The sequence below is a fragment of the Microtus oregoni genome, unplaced genomic scaffold (genome assembly GCF_018167655.1).
Source record: "Microtus oregoni isolate MIOR12 unplaced genomic scaffold, Mior012 000094F_ref0000399, whole genome shotgun sequence".
In the NCBI taxonomy this organism is placed as follows: domain Eukaryota; kingdom Metazoa; phylum Chordata; class Mammalia; order Rodentia; family Cricetidae; genus Microtus; species Microtus oregoni.
This window is the reverse complement of record NW_024544707.1, coordinates 2518971-2537437: the sequence shown is the minus strand read 5'-3', so window position 1 is coordinate 2537437 and position 18467 is coordinate 2518971. Positions and strand designations below refer to the sequence as shown.

General features: G+C 40.6%; 1 protein-coding gene and 3 pseudogenes across 1 annotated transcript; all 4 read left to right on the top strand.

The window, feature by feature from the left end:
• The first annotated feature begins 194 nt into the window (after window positions 1-194).
• On the top strand, window positions 195-1402 carry LOC121442716 (annotated as a pseudogene).
• Window positions 1403-2089: 687 nt separating this feature from the next.
• LOC121442715 lies at window positions 2090-3108 on the top strand (annotated as a pseudogene).
• Window positions 3109-3338: 230 nt separating this feature from the next.
• LOC121442714 lies at window positions 3339-6920 on the top strand (annotated as a pseudogene).
• Window positions 6921-6927: 7 nt separating this feature from the next.
• On the top strand, window positions 6928-9086 carry LOC121442712 (E3 ubiquitin-protein ligase RLIM-like). Its single transcript, XM_041644322.1, has 2 exons — window positions 6928-7032; window positions 7806-9086. The coding sequence occupies exons 1-2, from the start codon at window positions 6928-6930 to the stop codon at window positions 9084-9086; spliced, it is 1386 nt and encodes a 461-aa protein (XP_041500256.1).
• The last annotated feature ends 9381 nt before the right edge of the window (window positions 9087-18467 follow it).

Here is an 18467-nt window from a genome sequence, read left to right as displayed (position 1 = left end):
GTCATGTGATTTTGTTTAGACAATAGACTAGAAAAAGCATGTAGCCTTATCACAGTCTTGTAGCTTCTTCTAGAAGTTACTCATGGTGTAGTGACTTTTTTTTTGCTTTTCACATAGAGATCAGTGATGTATACAGCAAAAGATCTATGAATGTAAAATTCATTCAGAATTGCAAAATTCTTTAATTTATTTATATGATTATCCTAATTATTGTAGTCCCTTTCTCTCCTTCTCCCCCTTCTTTGTTTTATACAGGACGAAACTCTTCAGTGACATCATCTGCCGGACCATCTGGGTCAGAACGCACTTCTGAAGAATTTACCAATGTGCCATCCACCATAGGTCAGAGGAGGGCAAGAAGACGGAACCCAGAACACAGGAGAACCAGAGCCAGATCTTACAGAAGTAGGTCTCCTGTGCACCCAGCAAATGACATTCCACAAAGCTCTCATCATAGCATCTCATCTCAGACTTTTGAATACCCTTTAGTAAACGAGATTGAGGGACGTTCTAGGACACGTACCCATGTAATTTTGAGACAGCCAATAGGTGGAGAAGGTAGAGGTCTTCTTGCAGCTTTTGCGATGAGAACTGCAACTCAAGGGGCAAGTTCTTCGGACACAGGTACCACTGGTGAAGCTGAAAGTTCTGGTCAAAGACCTCCAAATATCGTCCTTCTAGTCTGAATTCGTCTGAGAGAATACCCACCGAGAGATAGCATAGCTTGCAGAACTCGGTCTCGGTTAACGCCTCAGGTCCCAAAGAACATAATCTCTGATCATAGCGAACTTGGTTTTAGGCACACCTTTATACGTTCTGAGCTTGTAGGTACAGGTGTGAGAACCTATGTGCGTACTAGCAGGATTCCCATTGGTAGAATGTGAAATAATGAATCAACTGACACTACATCTGTTCAGATTCGAACCATGTTAAGGCAGATAATGACAGGTTTTGTGAGCTGGCAAGAATAGAAACACAGAGTGGAAGAAAGAGCTCTGGTGGTAACCATTCTGGTTCTGGCTCCAGCTCCAGTCCTGGCTCCAGTTCCAATGGTCAAAGTTCAGGAAGTAGGTCCGCCATGTTTGAAGGCAGGAATGAAGGAACCCGAATTCTCGCACCATGTGCCAGGAGAGCAGGCCTACAAAGGGCCCCGGTTATCATTGATCAGAATGGCTCTTCGTCATTTTTTAGTCTGTCTTGGGTTTTATTCTTAAATGAGAACGACGACCAATGTAGAGGATTCGCCAAAGAACAGAATGATAAGTATAGCTACGTCAGCAAAAAGGAAACACTGCTTTGCCTGCCCCTGTGCCTTCAAAATGTGTGTAATTTTGTTCCACATGAGGGTATTAGCTATGACTGCAGACACTGGTTGACACAACTGATCAGGATTTGTTCTTAGTATCTAGCAGGCAGAAGGCAACTATACTGCCAGCCATTCTGATGATCTAACAAACACAGCACAGTTCCCAGAATTAAATGACTCAGAGGGTCAGTGCTGCGGCTAAGTAAGCAAGCTGGCTCTAAGCTCAGGACTGGTGCCTCCCTTTCTGCAGGAAACAGAGATTGACCATAACCTAGGAGCTGGTGCTGGTACATTAGTTCGTAAACACGCTGCTAGATATGCTGTTACTCCAGGTTCAGGCTATTCATTTCATATGATCTTCATTTTCGTGGTATTTTAAAATCTTGATATTGACAAATATTCAAGTAGTTGTAAACCATTTTCCTTGTTTATATGTTTACTATGACGACAAAATTCTTGTATTTTAAAGCAACTTCATATTTTCAAAGGCACTTAAGCTAGGCCCCTAAAGAAGTAATAGAGACTGAATGTTTTAGAAATATAATTGGAATGAAAATACAAACACTAGTCCCAACAACTAGCAATTGTGTCATGTGATTTTGTTTAGACAATAGACTAGAAAAAGCATGTAGCCTTCTCACAGTCTTGTAGCTTCTTCTAGAAGTTACTCATGGTGTGTTGACTTTTTTTTTTGCTTTTCACATAGAGATCAGTGTTGTATACAGCATAAGATCTATGAATGTAAAATTCATTCAGAATTGCAAAATTCTTTAATTTATTTATATGATTATCCTAATTATTGTAGTCCCTTTCTATCCTTCTCCCCCTTCCTTGTTTTATACAGGACGAAACTCTTCAGTGACATCATCTGCTAAACCATCTGGGTCAGAACGCACTTCTGAAGAATTTACCAATGTGCCATCCACCATAGGTCAGAGGAGGGCAAGAAGACGGAACCCAGAACACAGGAGAACCAGAGCCAGATCTTACAGAAGTAGGTCTCCTGTGCACCCAGCAAATGACATTCCACAAAGATCTCATCATAGCATCTCATCTCAGACTTTTGAACACCCTTTAGTAAACGAGATTGAGGGAAGTTCTAGATCACGTACCCATGTAATTTTGAGACAGCCAATAAGTGGACTAGGTAGAGGTCTTCTTGCAGCTTTTGCGTTGAGAACTGCAAGTCCAGGGGCAAGTTCTTCGGACACAGGTACCACTGGTGAAGCTGCAAGATCTGGTCAAAGACCTCCAACCATCGTCCTTCTAGTCTGAATTCTTCTGAGAGAATACCCACCGAGAGATAGCAGAGCTTGCAGAACTCGGTATTGGTCAGGTCTCAGATCCCAAACAACATAATCTCTTATCACAGTGAACGTGGTTTTAGGCACACCTTTATACGTTCTGAGCGTGTAGGTGCAGGTGTGAGAACCTATGTGCGTACTAGCAGGATTCCCATTGGTAGAATCTGAAATAATGAATCAACTGACACTACATCTGTTCAGATTCGAACCATGTTAAGGCAGATAATGACAGGTTTTAGCGAGCTGGCAAGAATAGAAACACAGAGTGGAAGAAGGAGCTCTGGAGGTAACTGTTCTGGTTCTGACTCCAGCTCCACTCCTGGCTCCAGTTCCAATAGTCAAAGTTCAGGAAGTAGGTCCGCCATGTTTGAAGGCAGGAATGAAGGAACCCGAATTCTCGCACAAGGTGCCAGGAGAACGGGCCGACCTAGTGCCCCAGGTATCATTGATCAGAATGGCTCTTCGTCATTTTGTGGTCTGTCTTGGGTTTTCTTTTAAAATGAGAATGACGAACAACATAGAGGACTCACCAAAGAACATATTGATATGTATGGCTTCGTCAGCAAAAAGGAAACACTGCTTTGCCTGCCCTTGTGCCTTCAAACTGGGTGTAATTTTGTTCCACATAGGGGCATTAGCAACGACTCCAGACACTGGTTGACACAACTGATCAGGGTTTGTTCTTAGTATCTAGCAGGCAGAAGGCAACTATACTGCCAGCCATTGTGATGATCTACCAAACACAGCACAGTTCCCAGCATTACATGGCTCAGAGGTTCAGTGCTGCTGCTAAGTAAGCAAGCTGGCTCTAAGCTCAGGACTGGTGCCTCCCTCTCTGCAGGAAACACAGATTGACCATAACCTAGGAGCTGGTGCTGGTACATTACTTCGTAAACACACTGCTAGGTATGCTGTTACTCCAGGTTCAGGCTATTCATTTCATATGATCTTCATTTTCGTGGTATTTTAAAATCTTGATATTGACAAATATTCAAGTAGTTGTAAACCATTAGCCTTGTTTATATGTTTACTATGATGACAAAATTCTTGTATTTTAAAGCAACTTCATATTTTCAAAGGCACTTAAGCTAGTCGCCTAGATGAAGTAATAGAGACTGAATTTGGTAGAAATATAATTCTAACGAAAATACAAATACTAGTCCCGACAACTAGCAATTGTGTCATGTGATTTTGTTTAGACAATAGACTAGAAAGAACATGTAGCCTTCTCACAGTCTTGTAGCTTCCTCTAGAACAGCGCTGTTCCTCATGGTGTGGTGATTTTTTTTTTGCTTTTTACTTAGAAATCAGTTTTATATACAGCATAAGATCTATGAATGTAAAATTCATTCAGAATTGCAATTTTTTTAATTTATTAATAGGATTATCCTAATTATTGTAGTCCCTTTCTCTCCTTCTCCCCCTTCCTTGTTTTATACAGGACGAAACTCTTCAGTGACATCATCTGCTGGACCATCTGGGTCAGAACGCACTTCTGAAGAATTTACCAATGTGCCATCCACCAGATGTCAGAGGAGGGCAAGAAGCCGGAACCCAGAACACAGGAGAACCAGAGCCAGATCTTACAGAAATAGGTCTCCTGTGCACCCAGCAAATGACATTCCACAAAGATCTCATCATAGCATCTCATCTCAGACTTTTGAACACCCTTTAGTAAACGAGATTGAGGGACGTTCTAGAACAGGTACCCATGTAAATTTGAGACAGCCGATAAGTGGACTAGGTAGAGGTCTTCTTGCATCTTCTGCATCGAGAACTGCCACTCAAGGGGCAAGTTCTTTGGACACAGGTACCACTGGTGAAGCTGAAAGATCTGGTCAAAGACCTCCAACCATCGTCCTTCAAGTCAGAAGACTTCGTCTGAGAGAATACCCACCGAGAGATAGCATAGCTAGCAGAACTCGGTCTTGGTCAAGGTCTCAGATCCCAAACAACATAATCTCTTATCACAGTGAACGTGGTTTTAGGCACACCTTTATACGTTCTGAGCATGTAGGTGCAGGTGTGAGAAACTATGTGCGTACTAGCAGGATTCCCATTCGTAGAATCTTCAATAATGGATGAACTGACACTACATCTGTTCAGATTCGAACCATGTTAAGGCAGATAATGACAGGTTTTAGTGAGCTGGTAAGAATAGATACACAGAGTAGAAGAAGGAGCTCTGGTGGTAACCGTTCTGGTTCTGGCTCAAGCTCCAGTCCTGGCTACAGTTACAATGATCAAAGTTCAGGAAGTAGGTCAGCCATGTTTGAAGGCAGGAATGAAGGAACCCGAATTCTCGCACCAGGTGCCAGGAGAGCGGGTCGACCTAGAGCCCCAGGTATCATTGATCAGAATGACTCTTCATCATTTTGTAGTCTGTCTTGGGTTTTCTTTTTAAATGAGAATGACGAACAACATAGAGGACTCACCAAAGAACATATTGATATGTATGGCTTCGTCAGCAAAAAGGAAACACTGCTTTGCCTGCCCTTGTGCCTTCAAAATGCGTGTAATTTTGTTCCACATGGGGGCATTAGCAACGACTGCAGACACTGGTTGACACAACTGATGAGGGTGTGTTCTTAGTATCTAGCAGGCAGAAGGCAACTATACTGCCAGCCATGCTGATGATCTACCAAACACAGCACAGTTCCCAGCATTAAATGGCTCAGAGGTTCAGTGCTGCTGCTAAGTAAGCAAGCTGGCTCTAAGCTCAGGACTGGTGCCTCCCTCTCTGCAGGAAACACAGATTGACCCTAACCTAGGAGCTGGTGCTGGTACATTACTTTGTAAACACACTGCTAGGTATGCTGTTACTCCAGGTTCAGGCTATTCATTTCATATGATCTTCATTTTCGTGGTATTTTAAAATCTTGATATTGACAAATATTCAAGTAGTTGTAAACCATTTTCCTTGTTTATATGTTTACAATGACGACAAAATTCTTGTATTTTAAAGCAACTTCATATTTTCAAAGGCACTTAAGCTAGGTGCCTAGAAGAAGTAATAGAGACTGAATTTGGAAGAAATATAATTGGAATGAAAATACAAACACTAGTCCCGACAACTAGCAATTGGGTCATGTGATTTTGTTTAGACAATAGACTAGAAAGAACATGTAGCCTTCTCACAGACTTGTAGCTTCTTCTAGAGCAGCACTGTTAATCATGGTGTGGTGATTTTTTTTTTTTTTTGCTTTTCACTTAGAAATCAGAGTTATATACAGCATAAGATCTATGAATGTAAAATTCATTCAGAATTGCAAATTTTTTTAATTTATTTATAAGATTATCCTAATTATTGTAGTTCCTTTCAATCCTTCTCCCCCTTCTTTGTTTTATACAGGACGAAACTCTTCCGTGACATCATCTGCCGGACCATCTGGGTCAGAACGCACTTCTGAAGAATTTACCGAAGTGCCATCCACCATAGGACAGAGGAGGGCAAGAACACGGAACCAAGAACACAGGAGAACCAGAGCCAGATCTTACAGAAGTAGGTCTCCTGTGCACCCAGCAAATGACATTCCACAAAGATCTCATCATAGCATCTCATCTCAGACTTTTGAACACCCTTTAGTAAACGAGATTGAGGGAAGTTCTAGATCATGTACCCATGTAATTTTGAGACAGCCGATAAGTGGACTAGGTAGAGGTCTTCTTGCATCTTCTGCATCGAGAACTGCCACTCAAGGGGCAAGTTCTTTGGACACAGGTACCACTGGTGAAGCTGCAAGATCTGGTCAAAGACCTCCAACCATCGTCCTTCTAGTCTGAATTCTTCTGAGAGAATACCCACCGAGAGATAGCAGAGCTTGCAGAACTCGGTATTGGTCAGGTCTCAGATCCCAAACAACATAATCTCTTATCACAGTGAACGTGGTTTTAGGCACACCTTTATACGTTCTGAGCGTGTAGGTGCAGGTGTGAGAACCTATGTGCGTACTAGCAGGATTCCCATTGGTAGAATCTGAAATAATGAATCAACTGACACTACATCTGTTCAGATTCGAACCATGTTAAGGCAGATAATGACAGGTTTTAGCGAGCTGGCAAGAATAGAAACACAGAGTGGAAGAAGGAGCTCTGGAGGTAACTGTTCTGGTTCTGACTCCAGCTCCACTCCTGGCTCCAGTTCCAATAGTCAAAGTTCAGGAAGTAGGTCCGCCATGTTTGAAGGCAGGAATGAAGGAACCCGAATTCTCGCACAAGGTGCCAGGAGAACGGGCCGACCTAGTGCCCCAGGTATCATTGATCAGAATGGCTTTTCGTCATTTTGTGGTCTGTCTTGGGTTTTCTTTTAAAATGAGAATGACGAACAACGTAGAGGACTCACCAAAGAACATATTGATATGTATGGCTTCGTCAGCAAAAAGGAAACACTGCTTTGCCTGCCCTTGTGCCTTCAAACTGGGTGTAATTTTGTTCCACATAGGGGCATTAGCAACGACTCCAGACACTGGTTGACACAACTGATCAGGGTTTGTTCTTAGTATCTAGCAGGCAGAAGGCAACTATACTGCCAGCCATTGTGATGATCTACCAAACACAGCACAGTTCCCAGCATTACATGGCTCAGAGGTTCAGTGCTGCTGCTAAGTAAGCAAGCTGGCTCTAAGCTCAGGACTGGTGCCTCCCTCTCTGCAGGAAACACAGATTGACCATAACCTAGGAGCTGGTGCTGGTACATTACTTCGTAAACACACTGCTAGGTATGCTGTTACTCCAGGTTCAGGCTATTCATTTCATATGATCTTCATTTTCGTGGTATTTTAAAATCTTGATATTGACAAATATTCAAGTAGTTGTAAACCATTAGCCTTGTTTATATGTTTACTATGATGACAAAATTCTTGTATTTTAAAGCAACTTCATATTTTCAAAGGCACTTAAGCTAGTCGCCTAGATGAAGTAATAGAGACTGAATTTGGTAGAAATATAATTCTAACGAAAATACAAATACTAGTCCCGACAACTAGCAATTGTGTCATGTGATTTTGTTTAGACAATAGACTAGAAAGAACATGTAGCCTTCTCACAGTCTTGTAGCTTCCTCTAGAACAGCGCTGTTCCTCATGGTGTGGTGATTTTTTTTTTTGCTTTTTACTTAGAAATCAGTTTTATATACAGCATAAGATCTATGAATGTAAAATTCATTCAGAATTGCAATTTTTTTAATTTATTAATAGGATTATCCTAATTATTGTAGTCCCTTTCTCTCCTTCTCCCCTTCCTTGTTTTATACAGGACGAAACTCTTCAGTGACATCATCTGCTGGACCATCTGGGTCAGAACGCACTTCTGAAGAATTTACCGAAGTGCCATCCACCAGATGTCAGAGGAGGGCAAGAAGCCGGAACCCAGAACACAGGAGAACCAGAGCCAGATCTTACAGAAATAGGTCTCCTGTGCACCCAGCAAATGACATTCCACAAAGATCTCATCATAGCATCTCATCTCAGACTTTTGAACACCCTTTAGTAAACGAGATTGAGGGACGTTCTAGAACAGGTACCCATGTAAATTTGAGACAGCCGATAAGTGGACTAGGTAGAGGTCTTCTTGCATCTTCTGCATCGAGAACTGCCACTCAAGGGGCAAGTTCTTTGGACACAGGTACCACTGGTGAAGCTGAAAGATCTGGTCAAAGACCTCCAACCATCGTCCTTCAAGTCAGAAAACTTCGTCTGAGAGAATACCCACCGAGAGATAGCATAGCTAGCAGAACTCGGTCTTGGTCAAGGTCTCAGATCCCAAACAACACAATATCTTATCATAGTGAACGTGGTTTTAGGCACACCTTTATACGTTCTGGGCGTTTAGGTGCAGGTGTGAGAACCTATGTGCGTACTAGCAGGATTCCCATTTGTAGAATCTTCAATAATGGATCAACGGACACTACATCTGTTCAGATTCGAACCATGTTAAGGCAGATAATGACAGGTTTTAGCGAGCTGGCAAGAATAGAAACACAGAGTGGAAGAAGGAGCTCTGGTGGTAACCGTTCTGGTTCTGGCTCAAGCTCCAGTCCTGGCTCCAGTTCCAATGGTCAAAGTTCAGGAAGTAGGTCAGTCATTTTTGAAGGCAGTAATGAAGCAACCCGAATTCTCGCACCAGGTGCCAGGAGAGGCGGCCGACTTAGGGCCCCAGGTATCATTGATGAGAACGGCTCTTCGTCATTTTTTGGTTTGGCTCGGTTTATCTTCTTTGATGAGAATGACGAACAACGTAGAGGACTCACCAAAGAACAGATTGATAATTTGACAATGAGAAGTTTTAATGAAAGTGATGCCTTGAAGACATGTAGTGTTTGTATTAGAGCGTATACAGAAGGTGACAAGCTTCGTAAGCTACCTTGCTCCCATGAGTACCACATCTACTGCATTGACCGCTGGTTATTGGAGAATTTTACCTGTCCTGTTTGTCGCAGGGACGTCTTGTCTTCTGGGAACCGTGAAAGTGTTTTGTAATGAGAACAGAACTGTCGAAGCTGTGTAGCTGGAATAGTGATGGGGAAATGGAAATCACTTGCTTTATGTCAATTTTTTTGAGTGGTGCTTAAATATAAAGTCACAACTTGAATCCAGTCATTGCTTTGAGTTTCTTTTCTTTTCTCTAGATTCTCTTTCAGGATAGAAAGTATATTTCAGAAGCGACGTTTTAGTACTTCAGTGTTTGATTTCAGTAGCAGATTATTGCTAACCTGTTACTGATAATTTACCCATGTACACTTGTCATTTTCCCTTTGTTACCTACCATAAGGTCTGCCATAGCAGTGGCTCCTTTATCATCTTGACCTCCTTTTAGGTTTTCCAGGCCATAAGAGGGGCATGAAGAAAATTCCCACTCATGACTAAGTTCCATTATATGTTTTGTAAGTGATTAATTAAAACTATAACATTCCCAGTTGTTAACACAAATTTAGTCACATTCTGAATATTGTTTGTTCACCTTCCAGATTAGGTGATGATGGGCATATCCATGTAAATAACACTAAACATTAGGATCTTCTACGTGTATTAACTGTCCTAAGCCCATCAATGTGGCACACAATAGAGTAAACTTAAAGTTTAATTGAGATATTTATCTTGTGGAAGTACTAAAAAACCTATGCTTGTGTAAGTAAAAAAAAAATAATTCATTTGTTTAAAAATATAAAGCTTTTTTTAGAGGCTCAGTACTTTTCCAATGTAATGTTGTAATGCATTCAAAATTGTAAAGTACCATGCTTAGAAATGAGAACTGCTTTTTGTAAGCCAGCATAGTAAAACAAACACACCAATCAAAGTTCGAAGCTGCTTTTGTAAGTGTGTAGATGTCAAGAGCAGAACATAACTATATTGAATGTATTTGAGAACAGCTACTGTGATATGGAAAGGAAATGACCATGTAGAATCACACTGCACTAAAACCCAATGGAAATCATGGATTTTAACTTGGATTTAGGCAGGAAGTGATAGAGGGTAAGAACACTGCTCTGGAGAATGGACCGTTTTCATGATGACAGTGATATGGACTTGAACTGGTTTCCTACAGTGACAGCTGCTGTGGCTATTCTACTTAAATAGATGAAGCAGAAGATCATCAAATGTGGTAGAGCTGTCTTTGGTTTAAAATAAGCACACAACTACCACTTAGCACAAGTTAAATTGGTGTTTTTACAATCGCTCTTCTAAAACAAAAGGTGGAGGAAAGAGACTTCTAAACCAATTCTAAGGTAGGGATTTCAGTTGGTACAGATGGGTGTGCTTTCGCAAAAGTCTCGGATTTGCTTGTTTTTGAGATTTCATGTAAGGTACTAGTGCACACTTGTCGATATTTCATTGCTATATCTAGCATATCTAACAAGCCACATTTAAATGGCATATTCATAAATTAGGAGATTATTTTTTATTGAAAGTGAAGCATGTTGGGTTATTTGAAATTCAAATTCTAGTTGTGTTGCCCATATTTGTAAATGAGATGGCCGGCTCACATCTATGAACACGTACTTTATTGTTTTTTTTTTTTTTTAGTGATAACACTCGATTGTGATAACCCCAGTACTGTTGCCTAGTTTTTCTTTTGAGGCTGATTGGGGTTAAGATGATCCTGGCTGGTTCCCTAGAGAAAGCTGCCAGGCCGGAAGAGAAGAAGGACTGAGCAGGCACATCCCTGGCCTTTCACCAAATGAGCTAACTACACAGATTTGTCAGAGATTCTAGAAACTATTTTACCCAAATCTGCTTACCCTCACTGATACCACCTTAGCAGTACAGATTATTTCAAAGTTCATTCTTTCAAGTTTTCCTCTGCCTCTCAGTCCTACCTAAGTGTCAAGGAAATGAAATTGTAAATATGGTAGTTGTTTACAAAGGATATGTACTGCTCTTGCAAGGAAATAATGTCCAAACAAAGCTTCACTTATTTGTTTTAATATAAGCAGATTTCACTGTTTATGGCGCTTATGTAATACATTTTTATCTTTTTAAAAGAATTGTCCATGTAAAAGTCAGGATTCCTTTATATTTGTGAGCCTCCTTGTCACCTTTCTATGGTTTTCAGATCTGCAGGATAGTCCTGATTAACTAAAAACAAATCCATTTTCCTCTTGATAAAAATGTTCCGTGTTAGGGGTGTTCATTTTCTATAGCTCAAAAACAGCTGCAGCACATTCTATACATGAAGTTACTGACAACAGATACCTCCCTGAACTCCCCAATCATATTACTCATTTGCGAAACGTACTGAAGTCAGAGGTAACTCAAGGAGGATGCTGTTTGTCAATGCAGATGTTGAATCTCTTCAGAGACACTTGAAATCTATCTTCCCATTTCTAGACTTCAGTAGAATGCACATGTTTGACGTGCATGTGGACCCTTTCGAATAGGATTCCTATCTCTTGGGTTCTGTAGAATGAATACAAGTATTTTTAGTGGGAGTTGATTTCATTTTACCAAGTCCATAAATATTATATATTTACTAGTCTTGCAGATGTTAATGATAAGGTTGTTCGTATAGGTGTCAGGTGTACAATGAAGAATGAAAATCTTTTTTTCTCACCAGTGTCCAAACACCTATTCTTGCAAAAGACTTTACATTTCATTTTGTATTTTTGCACCTTTTCTTTATTACAGAAAGGTTCTGTCTTTAAGGCTTACTTTGAACTTTATGCAGTAATAATGTTGGGAGATTCCATTGTTCAAAGCATAGGGGAAAGTACTAAAGCCTGATTTTCCTTAAAGATTTCAAATTTTTTTAATCCGCTTCCTAGTGTGAAGGTTTGCAGTGCTTTGTTTTTATTCCATGCAGCTTACAATGTTGAGATTTTTTAGTGCTGAAAACCAAGTTGAACAATTTAAGAAACGGCAGGCTATTTGCAGTAACACTGAAGAGAGCTGTGTTGGGAAATTGGAACTTTTTCCCTGAAAAGAAGATGATAGTTGCTCCACTATGTTAATGGAGGTGGCATTGGGGAGAGGGAGGAGGCTCACACGCTAGTGTTAAAACAGGTGATTGTCCAATTGATAAGGAAATGTGCCAAGAGATACTCAGTCTTTAGAGACATGATTATCAGAATCCATCCCAGGTAGGAATATGCTTAGCTTTGTTATCTTAAGCAATGCTTTTTTTTTTCCTCCTGGAAAATCATTATTTCTGTGCCCAATATTCTCTGCTTTTGTCAATGTCTTATATTTATGAAGGGTTAACATTTAGCATATTTTGTATTTAACCACCTGCTTCTATGATTTTAAGTTGGTTCTCCAAGTACTCATGATAAAGAGTTCAATGTTGCAAATGACTATTAAAGGCCATTTCTAACAGTTTGCTAGAATGCAGTAGCACCTTGTAGTTGACCTTGTTTTTTAAACAGATGTAGGAGACTTTTTAAATTCTTTTGTGAAAGGAAATAATTTGTAATCTGCCTTAGTTGATTTTTTTAAAAATGTTTTTTTCTTACTGGCTTCTCTGTCACACTCTTACCAACAGTGTGCAGGACATGGGAGCCATGCTTGCAGATCACTTAGGGTCTAAAGACAGTTCTTATTGTTGCTCTCCAAAGTATTCTCCCTGTACTTTTGTAACAGGAAGTGAGTGCACATGTGAGGGTGTCTGCTTTTCCCCTTCAGTACAGTTCAGTATGTTTATGTACAGTAACAGTGTTGTAATTGAGTTACCTACTAAATGGTTATTCTCAGAAAACTGTTTTTAAATGTACATTGCTGTATCATGCTTCACTTGGCAAGGTCTGAGGAAAGTGTATTTCTTTCTTTTTTATTTTTTATTACTTTATAAATATTACCATTCAAAATTTCCACTTCCTCCCCTCCTCCCACTTCCCTCCGGCTCTTCAACTCACCCCCCCCAAACCCCCTCCAGTCCAAAGAGAGGACAGGGTACCCTGCCCTGTGGGAAGTCCAAGACCCTCCCCCCTCCATCCAGTCTTAGTAAGGTATGCATCCAAATAGAATAGGATACCAAAAAGCCAGTACATGCAGGAGAGAGAAATCCCAGTGGCATTATCATTGGATTCTCAGACTGCCCCAATTGTCAGACACATTCAGAGGGTCCAGTATGAGCCATGGTCGTCCAGCTGGATTTGGTGAGCTTCCATTAGCTCAGGCACACTATCTCACTGGGTGGACCAAATTTCGTGGTCCTAACTTCCTTGCTCATATTCTCCCTCCTTCTGCTCTTCGACTGGACCTTGGGAGCTCAGTTCAGTGCTCGTATGGGGGTCTCTGTCTCTATCTCCATCTGTCGCCGGACAAAGATTCTATGGTGATATTCAAGATACTCATTAGTCTGACTATGAGACAAGGCCAGTACAGGAACCATCTTTTTTACCACCCAGGGTCCTAGCTGGGGACATCCCTGTGGACACCTGGGAACCCCTCTAGAGCCAAGCCTCTTGCCAACCCTCAAATGGCTCCTTTAATTAAGATATCTTCTTCCCTGCTCCCATATCTGCCTTTCCTCCATCTCAACCATCCGACTCCCACAAGCTCTCCCCAACCCTCTCCTTTTCCTTTCTCTCCCCTCCCCTTTTCCCCATCCCACCCAAAACCCATGCTCCCAACTTTTTCCTGGCAATCCTGCCTGCTTCCAATTTCCAGGAGGATCTATATATGTTTTTCTTTGGGTTCACCTTATTAATTAGTTTCTGAGTAGTACTGTAATGTGTATTTGTTTCACACATTCTTTGTCTATTCTTCCATTGAGAGGCATCTAGGTTGTTTCATGGTTCTGGCTATTATTAACAATGCTGCTATGAACATAGATGAACAAATACAATTGTAGTATGATAGGGCATCTCTTGGAAATATTCCCAAGAGTGGTATTGCTGGATCCTGAGGTAGGTTGATTCCCAGTTTTCTGAGAAACCGCCACACTGTTTTCCAAAGTGGTTGCACAAGTTTGCATTCCCACCAGCAATGGATGAGTATACCCCTTGCTCCACAACCTCTCCAGCATAGGTTATCATTGGTGTTTTTATTTTAGCCATTCTGACAGGTGTAAGATGGTATCTCAAAGTTGTTTTGATTTGTATTTCCCTGATAGCAAAGGAAGCTGAACATGTCCTTAAGTATCATTTGGCTATTTGATATTCTTCTGTTGGGAATTCTCTATTCAGTTCAGTACCCCAATTTTTAAATTGGGTTATTTATAATTTTAATGTCTAGTTTCTTGAGTTCTTTATATATTTTGGAGATCAGACCTTTGTCTGATGTGGGTTTGGTGAAGATATTCTCGGATTCAGTAGCTTGCCTTTTTGTCTTAATGACAGTGTTCTTTGTTTACAGAAGCTTCTCTGTAGTAATTTGAGCAGTGGGGCTGCGTCCCCGGCACCCCGGCTAGCTTATGCCCCAAAATAACAACACACAAACTGTATTCTTTTAAACACTGCCTGGCCCATTAGTTTCAGCCTCTTAACCCATTTCTAATAATCTATGTAGCACCACTAGGTGCGCTTACCAGGAAAGATTCGGCATGTCTGACCTGGTGGCTGGCTGCATCGCCGTCTGCCTCAGAGAGCAGAGCCATCGAGTCTGCCCGGGAGAGGGGAGCATGGCGTCTCTGAGCTCACTTCATCTTTCTCCCATCATTCTGTTTTGTTTACTCCACACACCTATATTCTAACCAATAAAATGGGCCAAGGCAGTTTCTTTATTTTTTAACCAATGACCTTCCTCCATCAAAGGGGAAACCCTTTGTCTGTTTAAACAAAACAAAGGGAAGGCTTTAACTTTAACACAGCAAAATTACATATAACAAAACAGTTATCAAGTAAAAATTACAATATTTACATCTATTTTATCTTTATCATAACTAAGGAAAACTATAACTATAACTAACTATGCTTCAACTACATCAAAGACTCCAGAAAGATACAATATTACCTAAGCAAGCAAGAAATAAGCAACTTTCAAACTCTAGAAATGACAGAGACATCTCACTGCCTGGACAGTCACCCAAAGTTCCTCTGTACCTTTGGGGCATCCATCTTCGGCCTCAGGCCCATAATATCCAGAGACATTTCCATGAAGAAGGAAATTTCAAAGGCAGTCACTATCTGCTTGTCCTGAAGAATGTCTTGCAGACTCTTTCATGAATCAGGAACCCTGAAAGTTCATCTCAACTTTAGGCAAGTTCAGTAGTCCTGTCTCTGTGGGTTCTGTGTCCAGTTTATGCAACAGTCCAGGCAAGAACAGTTTCTTGCCCAAATGATTATCAAACTCCATAAGGTGCCTCTTTGATGCCCATCTTTGTCTTGAAGTAGATTGGTGCTGCCAGGAGTAGATGTGTCTCATTGTCATGAAAAGCCCTAAGTTATTAAAACATTATATGCCATATTCTATAATCTTTGAAAGATACGAAGAATGCCTATCTAAAATATACCTATGTACATCTAGAAAATCTTAACTAACATGACTACAAACTTGACTATTATGATTATCTATTAACAACCTATATACATTACATTTTAAGTGAACTACACAATCACAATAACTTAATCAAGAGCAGAAATACATATACATATAACAAAATTGACCTTAAATTTATATCCCTAAAGCAAAATCCATATCAATGCAAATTATTCATACCTATATCATATCCCCCTTTAAATGTAAAAGAACATTTATAAACCATATTTGGGAACATGGGCACAGTTTTTTCTCTCCAAACTGCTTCCTGTGGAATGGGGGCATTGGTAATTAGGTCTTTCATGGTATAACCTGTGTGCTAGTTTCATCTCAGTTGGCAGTTGAGTGAAGCAATTTTCTGAAGGTGTTCACAACAATCCTTCAGGAGGGCGTGGTCCATCATACCATATTGGAATAGAAACAATCCCCAGACTCTCACCCTCTGTGAAAACAAAATAACAAACTCCTTTCCAAAGCATCATGTCCTTAGATCCAAATTTCAAAGTCAAGGCATTTTCAAAATATCTATGTTGCATTAGTTCAGCAGCATTTATAAACAAATATCTTTTAGCAGCTGTTGCTCCTTCCTCAGCATTCAAACAATTCAAGGAGGGCATAATAGCATACAGTATCAAAATTCTCTGTGTATTTTCCATCTTTGTGCACTTTATTTTAACCTCTATTGTTTATTTTTACTTTTATTTTGTGCCTTTTGGGACAGGTTCTCTGTATCTCTGACCTGGAATAACTCTGTAGACCAGGCTGTCCTTGAACTCTCAGAGATCCTCCTGTCTCTGCCTCCCAGGCATTGGGATTAAAGGCATGTGCTACCTTACCTAGTAGTCACAGAGGTCAATCTTCCTCTACCTCCCAAGTATTGGGATTAAAGGTGTGTACTACCACACCCAACAACTCTCTTCCTTTTTTTTGTTTTTTACTTTAAGAACTTCAACTTTTAGCCTGCACATATTTTTAACACACTGTAAATCATTTAAAAGTTTTCTTTTTTCTTTAAATCTTTCTTTTACTGTATATGTCTCTTTTTTGACCACATGAGGCTTTAATTTACCAAGCAATATCAGTAGGACTAAAGCCGTGGCTTGGCCGGCTAGATGTACCCCATTCCTTAGCTTTCTGCCATTCCAAACTTGTGGATGAGGTACCGGCCAGAGCAGCATTCAGTGCCACAAGTCTACAGTGTTTCAAGGTCTTTGCCATCAAACAAGCTGCAACAGACAACACTCAAGTCCTCTCTCTGTAGCTGGCCCTCCTGCCTCAAACAGCCAGAGTTTGCCCTGGCAGGACGGCCCAGAAAGCCGGCATTTTTAAACAACACAGGTTTTTTTCCTGCTACTGCTGAAAACAAACAAGCATTCAGTTGGCTTTTATCAACACCATTTAAATGTTTCGTAGCAGGACCTCTTAAGAGCTGGAGGGTTTTGCAGCTGAAGCTGAGTCAGGAAGCCTCTCTTAGATGAGAGTGCTTGCTTGCTTCTAGCAAGCAGAGCAGACCTGAGAAATCGCTGCTACCAAGAAAACATGCTTTACTCTTTCCCAAGTTTTCTCAGGCTTTCAGTGGATTCAGTTGTTTACACGTTGGGCGCCATTCTGTAGTATTAGAAGCAGAGGGGCTGCATCCCCGGCACCCCGTCTGCCTGGCTAGCTTATGCCCCAAAATAACAACACACAAACTGTATTCTTTTAAACACTGCCTGGCCCATTAGTTTCAGCCTCCTAACCCATTTCTAATAATCTATGTTGCACCACGAGGTGCGCTTACCAGGGAAGATTCAGCATATCTGACCTGGTGGCTGGATGCATCACTTTCTGCCTCAGAGAGCAGAGCTATCGCGTCTGCCCTGGGAGAGGGGAGTATGATATCTCTGAGCTCACTTCCCCTTCCTCCAAGCATTCTGTTCTGTTTACTCCACCCACATATGTTCTAACCAATAAAATGGGAAAAGGCAGTTTCTTTATTTTTTAACCAATGACCTTCCTCCATCACTTCTCAGTTTTAGGAGGTCCCATTTATTCAATGGGGCCCTTATTGTCTGTGCTACTGGGGTTATACATAGGAAGTGTTCTCCTGTTCCCATATGTTGTAGAGTACTTCCCACTTTCTCTTCTATCAGGTTCAGTGTGTTCAGACTGATATTGAGGTCTTTGATCGACTTGGACTTGATTTTTGTGCATGGTGATAGATATGGATCTATTTTCATTCTTCTACAGGTGGACATCCAGTTATGCCTTTACCATTTGTTGAAGATGCTTTCTTTCTTCCATTGTATACTTTTAGCTCCTTTATCAAAAATCAGGTGTTCATAGGTTTTTGGATTAATATCTGCGTCTTCTATTCGATTCCATTGGTCGACTTCTCTGTCTTTATTCCAGTACCAAGCTGTTTTCATTATTGTAGCTCTGTAATAGAGTTTGAAGTCTGCGATGTTAATGCCTCCAGAAGTTCCTTTATTGTATAAGATTGTCTTGGCTATCCTGGGTTTTTTGTTTTTCCATATAAAGTTGATTATTTTTCTCTCAAGGCCTGTGAATAATTTTGTTGGGATTTTAATGGGGATTGCGTTGAAGTTATAGATTGCCTTTGGTAGAATTGCCATTTTTACTATGTTGGTGCTACCCATCCAAGAGCATGAGAGGCCTTTCCATTTTCTGGTGTCCTCTTCAGTTTCTTTCTTCAATGCCTTAAAGTTCTTGACAACTAGATCTTTCATTTTCTTGTTTAGAGTTACCCCAAGATACTTTATCTTATTTTTGGCTATTATAAAAGGTGAAGTTTCTCTGCATTCCTTCTCTGCTTCTCTACCCTTTGTGTATAGGAGGGCTACTGATTTTTTTGAGTTGTTTTTGTATCCTCCCACATCATGGAAGGTATTTATCAGTTTTAGGAGTTCTCTGGTAGAGTTTTTGTGGTCACTTATGTACACTATC

Excerpts from the sequence above, each read along its gene's own strand:
- LOC121442712 (XM_041644322.1), top strand. The coding sequence starts at position 6,928 with ATGACGAACAACGTAGAGGACTCACCAAAGAACATATTGATATGTATG. Across the intron at positions 7,033-7,805 it reads CTTGTGCCTTCAAACTGGGT|GATTATCCTAATTATTGTAG; the intron begins GTAATTTTGTTC and ends ATTTATTAATAG.